Below are 5,557 nucleotides of genomic sequence, written 5' to 3' on the forward strand. Positions count from 1 at the left end.
GTAAACGAGGCGTACCGCTGCTAACCCCGCCCCTGGCTTTTCCGGGATCCCTTTCGCCTCATCACCGCAGTCACCGCCCACGGCTACGCCCCTGCGGGGAAGGCTGCGGCCACCGCCCACCCGCCCCACCCCCTGTGCTCCGGGCACCCAGCTGACATCTGGGGGCCCTTTCTCCACTCGCGGTTTCCTGCTTCCCTTCCGTTCCGACAGCGAAAACCGCTGCCCCACCCAGCTCACTCACCCTGGCGCCCTGGGAATTACTATTCTCTCCCCTCACCCACCACATCCACGATCCGCGACCCCCGTCCTCATCCCCATCAACATCCGGGATGTGTAACTCTCCATCCCAGACTCAAAAATCAGAAGCCACCCGTGCTGTGATCATGCACAAGTCTTAATTTAATGGGTAAAAACATTAAATTATTACAACATTTTTTCCAATAAAGCATAATAAATAGAATCAATTTCTTTTAAAATGCTGTACAAGAGACTGGAAAACAAGCTTCCAATAGAATATGAATAACTCATAACTCATTCTACCTTCTTATTGATTTGGGACGCTCCCCCCACCCCCCATGCCTGAAGCAACGTGCACACTTCAGGTCTCTGAGCACAGCCGGCCAAGGCCACCAGCTTCTAGGCTCCCTGGAGGTCATGACTTCACTCTTAAATGCTCTGCCCTTGGGTCTTGTCTGAGGCCCCAGCAGCCTGGGGCGCAGAAGAAACTGAACCGTTTAGGTGGCTGTGGCCTGCAGGAGCCCTTCTCTGTCCAACACACCAAAAGGAGTGAGAAAAACAAATGAGAAACGTCCCCCAAACACTCACACCCCCAAAACCAACACCTATAAGCCACAAACTGTGCTCCTCCCCTACTGCAGCAGTGGGCAGGAGAAACAAGAAGAGAAAGTGTTTCTTCCCCTCTCTTCTGATACATAACCCCACGGGGTTCTCTTGCTGGAGAGGGTGACCCCAGATCACAGCGGGGCCACCATGTGGCCCTGCAGGATGTCCACGAGGTCCTGAGCCCCTCTCTGCAGTGCCAGCTCCAAGGGTGTGAGACCCCTGGCGTCCCTGCGATGGAGATCAGATTCAGCTGCCAGAAAGCTGACCACAGCAGTGTGACCCTCTTGAACTGCCAGATGGATTGGAAGTGCCCCGGTGCCATCAGGCACGTTGACATCAGCCCCGTGCTCCACTAGGACCTTCAGGGTGTCCAGGAATCCAGTGCGGGCTGCGTCATGGACTGGACTGGTACCGGAGGTGTCCTGGACATTGGGGCTGGCACCTTGCTTCAGCAGCTCCAGGGCGATGGCGGTGCTGCCAAACATCATGACCTGTGTGAGGGACAGAGGATCAGGAGGTCCTCAAGGGAGGAGGTTCCACAAAAGGGGTCACTGGAAAGAGAAAGGTCATCCAGAAAGAGGCATCTCCCAGAAACAGGAAATGCTAGAGGAGGGGTCCTCTAGTGAACGGAGAAGCTGCATAAGCCCCCAGGAAACTGTTTGAGATGCAGATAAAAAGTTCTTCTGGGAATAGGGACCCCCCCTCCAAAAGCTGGTCACTCCCTTAAGAATGAGACCCCCCAACCCAGAGAACAGCCCCCATGGAAACTTTCAAGGAACCTAAGACTCTCCCCCAAGGGACCAAAGACGCCCCCAGATATGGGCAATCACCAGGAAATAGAAAATCCCCTCCAGGAAATGGGCCCCCAGAGATGGAGAACTACCCCCAAAGAATTGATAGTCCTCAGAAGGGAAAAAAGATGTCAAAGGAAAGCGAACCCCTTCTCCAGGAAATAGCCTCCTCCTACATAATGGTGATGTCACCTCAGAGTACCTGAGAGCTCCTTTCAAGAAGCGGGATTCCAAAAGTAATAATAAAAGAGAAACGAGACTCCCCTGTAAAATGTCTCCCAGGGAATATAGGGATGTCTTGCAATCTGACATTGTTCCTCCATTGGGGCCCCCATACTATATCAAGGATCCGCATAACCTTTAGGAATGAAGATCCCACCCCTAAGTAACCAGATTTGTCTCAGAGAGGCCCCTACAAAATGAGGAACCCCTAGAGACAGGACCTCTCCTTCCAGAGATCGGATCTCCCCATAGAAGCCCCAAGAAACGTGAGCCGTCCCCATGGAAACGGCATCCAAAGGAGCTGAACCCGCACCCACGGAATAAGAACCTCCCCAGGGAAAGTGAATCCCCGGCACTCAGAGAACCAGGAATCCTCCCAGAGAACATGCTAAAAAGCTCTCCCCTCCCCCCACAACCTAGCCTCACCCACCACCCACCTTCGAAGGGGGACTGTGGGGGAACAATGAAAGCCTAGAGAAGAAGAACCGGTTCCCAGTGGGTCACCACCAGGGCCAGGAGACCAGAGAGGAGCTCTGGGGTCTCGATCCTCTCCCGCTTAGCCGCCCCGCCCCGACCTGGACCGGCCCAGCCTCACCTGCAGCGCCGTCTTGCCGAAGCGGTTAAGGGCGTCGGGATGCACCAGCTCGCGGTGCAGAAGGCGGCGCACCTCCTGCACGTCGCCCCGGGCCGCCGCCCCACTCAGCCGGTCGCCGGCGCGAACCTCCTCCAGCAGCATGTCGACACTGGCGGCCTGCAAAGCCCCCCGCCCCGCCCCAGCCCGGCGCTGTCAGCGCGGAGCAGCCGGCGGGCGCTGGCCCGAACAGCCCTCCCGGGGCGCGGCCGCGGTGCACCCGGCTGCGCTGCTCTCCCGTCCCGGCTCCCCAGCCCGAGACCCCGGCCCTCCCGGCGGGCTCCTCCCCCTGTCAGCCGGAGGACGGCGAGGGGCTGGGAGCCGGGCCCAACCCTCGGCCGCCCGCGGGGCCCTGCCCGGCGCCCGCCCCTTGGGGGCCGGGTCTCCCCCTAACTCACCCTCCCTCCTCCTCGCCGGGCGGGGTCTGCTCTGAGCCTGCGCCGCCGCCGCCGCTGAGGCAGCCGCCAGGGGGTGGTGCCAACGTGCTCCCGGCCACACCCCGAACGCCGCGGATTTGTTTTCTTACAAACTCGCTACTGTGTAGCGGCACTGCGTTGCCCGGCGCGCGACCTTACGGCGTTCCGCCCACAGGGCCTGCATAACCAGTGGCTGCGCGTCGCCGGGGAAACTTCGGGCTCGGCGTGAAACGCGTCGCTCCTGATTGGTCAGAGTGTGGCAACCGGTGGACCGCCGGCAATGGCGGGGTTTTCGGTTTTCAAATGAACCCGGCAGGCGGGAAAGAAGGCTGATTTAACTGACCCAGGGAGAAAAGTCAGGGGCAGGGTCGCGCGGGCTGCTCTGGGACCTCGGCGCCTCCTGGGGGAAAGGAGGCAGGGCTGGAGCCACCCAATCCGAGGTTCCACTACTAATAGACATTCATTGGCCCTTACTACGAGCTGGGCGCTTTATTTCATACATTTATTCATTCACTGTGTGCAGGGAGCGTCCTGGGAGCTGGACGCGCACATTCAAACAACTAACTAATATTACATAGTGTCAAGCACCGTGAAGAAAGGGAAACGGAGAGACGGAGTGGATGAGGAAGGAATCACCCTGCCGGGCTCAGACTGAGCCAGCAGGAAAGGAGCCTGCAGCTGCCACGTGGGAAGGCCTGAGAGGACATAGTCGCAGCCAGACAGGGACTCAGAGGTCTTCGTTCAAATATTTACTTAGCACCTCCTAGAGGTGCCCGAGTGGAGAGCACGCCAGTCGGCCCCTGCTGCAGGGACACCTATGGTCTGGGGCCAGAGACAATAGTTAATTTATATATGTATTTATTTTTGAGTCAGGGTCTCACTCCTGTCACCCGGGCCGGCGTGCAGTGGCGCGATCACAGCTCACTGCAGCCTCGACTTCCCGGGCTCAAGTGATCCTCCTGCCTCAGCCTCCCGAGTAGCTGGGACTACAGGGCGCACCACCACGCCCGGCTAATTTGTGTTTTTAGTAGATATGGGGTTTCACTATGTTGCCCAGGCTGGTGTTTTTTGTTTGTTATTTGTGTTTTGCTTTTAAATACAGATTTTTTTTTTTTTTTATGTTGGGGTTCTTGCTTTGTTGCCCAGGCTGGTCCCGAATTCCTGGGCTCAACGGATCCTTCTGCCTTGGCCTCCAAAATTGCTGGGATTACAGGCGTGAGCTCCTGCTCTCCGCCAATAGTTAAATCTTTTTAGAGTGGTGGAGGACTGACCAGATGAGCCATTGAAACGGAAAGGCAAAAAGCCGGGCGCGGTGGCTCACACCTGTAATCCCAGCACTCTGGGAGGCTGAGGTGGGCGGATCACGAGGTCAGGAGTTCGAGACCAGCCTGACCAACATGGTGAAACCCCGTCTCTACCAAAAATATAAAAATTAGCTGCGCCTGGTGGCACGCACCTGTAATCCCAGCTACTCAGGAGGCTGAGACAGGAGAATCGCTTGAACCCAGGAGGCGGAGGTCGCAGGAGCCGAGATCGCGCCATTGTACTCCAGCCTGGGCAACAGAGTGAGACTCTGTCTCAAAAAAAAAAAAGAAAGAAAGAAAAGAAAAAGAAACGGAAAGGCAGGGAGGGCCTCCCTGAAGAGGTGACATTTGATTTGAGACCTAAAGGTGAGGGAGGGAGACTTGTGGTTATATGGGGAAAAGCACACCAGCTGGGAGGCACAGCAGATGCTAAGGCCCAGAGGTGAGAGCGTGCCTGGTGTGGTACAGAGCAGGGGAGAGCAGGTAGGTGGGGTATCAGGATGGCAATTGTGCAGATCAAGCTATGGCTTTTTTATTTATTTATTTATTTTAATTTTTTTTTAATTTTTTTTTTTGAGACGGAGTCTCACTCGCCCAGGCCAGAGTGCAGTGGCGCTATCGCGGCTCACTGCAAGCCCCGCCTCCCCGGTTCACGCCATTCTCCTGCCTCAGCCTCCCGAGTAGCTGGGACTACAGGCGCCCGCCACTGTGCCCGGCCTTTTTTTTTTTTTTTTTTTTTTTTTTTTTTTTTTTTTTTTTGAGACAGAGTCTTGCTCTGTCGCCCACGCCCGACCAGGCCATGGCTTTAATAAGATAGGAATGCCGAGCGAAGTGGCTCACACCTGTAATTCCAACATTTTGGGAAGCTGAGGCGGGTGGATCACCTGAGGTGGGGAGTTCGAGACCAGACTAGCCAACATGGTGAAATCCCATCTCTATTAAAAAATACAGGCCGGGCGCAGTGGCTCACGCCTGTAATCCCAGCATTTTGGGAGGCCGTGGCGGGCGGATCACGAGGTCAGGAGATTGAGACCATCCTGGCTAATACGGTGAAACACCGTCTCTACTAAAAATACAAAAAATTAGCCAGGCGTGGTTGTGGGCGCCTGTAGTCCCAGCTACTCGGGAGGCTGAGGCAGGAGAATGGTGTGAACCCGGGAGGCGGAGCTTGCAGTGAGCCGAGATCGCACCACTGCACTCCAGCCTGGGCGACAGAGCAAGACTCTGTCTCCAAAAAAAAAAAAAAAAAAAAAAAAAAAAAAAAAAAAATTAAGCCAGGCGCGGTGGCTCACGCCGGTAATCCTAGCACTTTGGGAGGCCAAGGTGGGCGGATAATGAGGTCAGGAGTTT

The 5,557-nt window shown here is 56.1% G+C and overlaps 1 protein-coding gene across 1 annotated transcript; it reads right to left on the minus strand.

Moving 5' to 3' along the window:
- Positions 1-373: 373 nt before the first annotated feature.
- Positions 374-3,055, minus strand: CDKN2D (cyclin dependent kinase inhibitor 2D). Its single transcript, XM_024926758.3, has 3 exons — positions 2,886-3,055; positions 2,452-2,607; positions 374-1,334 (listed from the first exon to the last, which is right to left on the minus strand). The coding sequence occupies exons 2-3, from the start codon at positions 2,590-2,592 to the stop codon at positions 975-977; spliced, it is 501 nt and encodes a 166-aa protein (XP_024782526.2). The 5' UTR covers positions 2,593-2,607; positions 2,886-3,055; the 3' UTR covers positions 374-974.
- Between the last annotated feature and the right edge of the window lie 2,502 nt (positions 3,056-5,557).

The sequence above is a fragment of the Pan paniscus genome, chromosome 20, assembly GCF_029289425.2.
Source record: "Pan paniscus chromosome 20, NHGRI_mPanPan1-v2.0_pri, whole genome shotgun sequence".
Taxonomy (NCBI): Eukaryota; Metazoa; Chordata; class Mammalia; order Primates; family Hominidae; genus Pan; species Pan paniscus.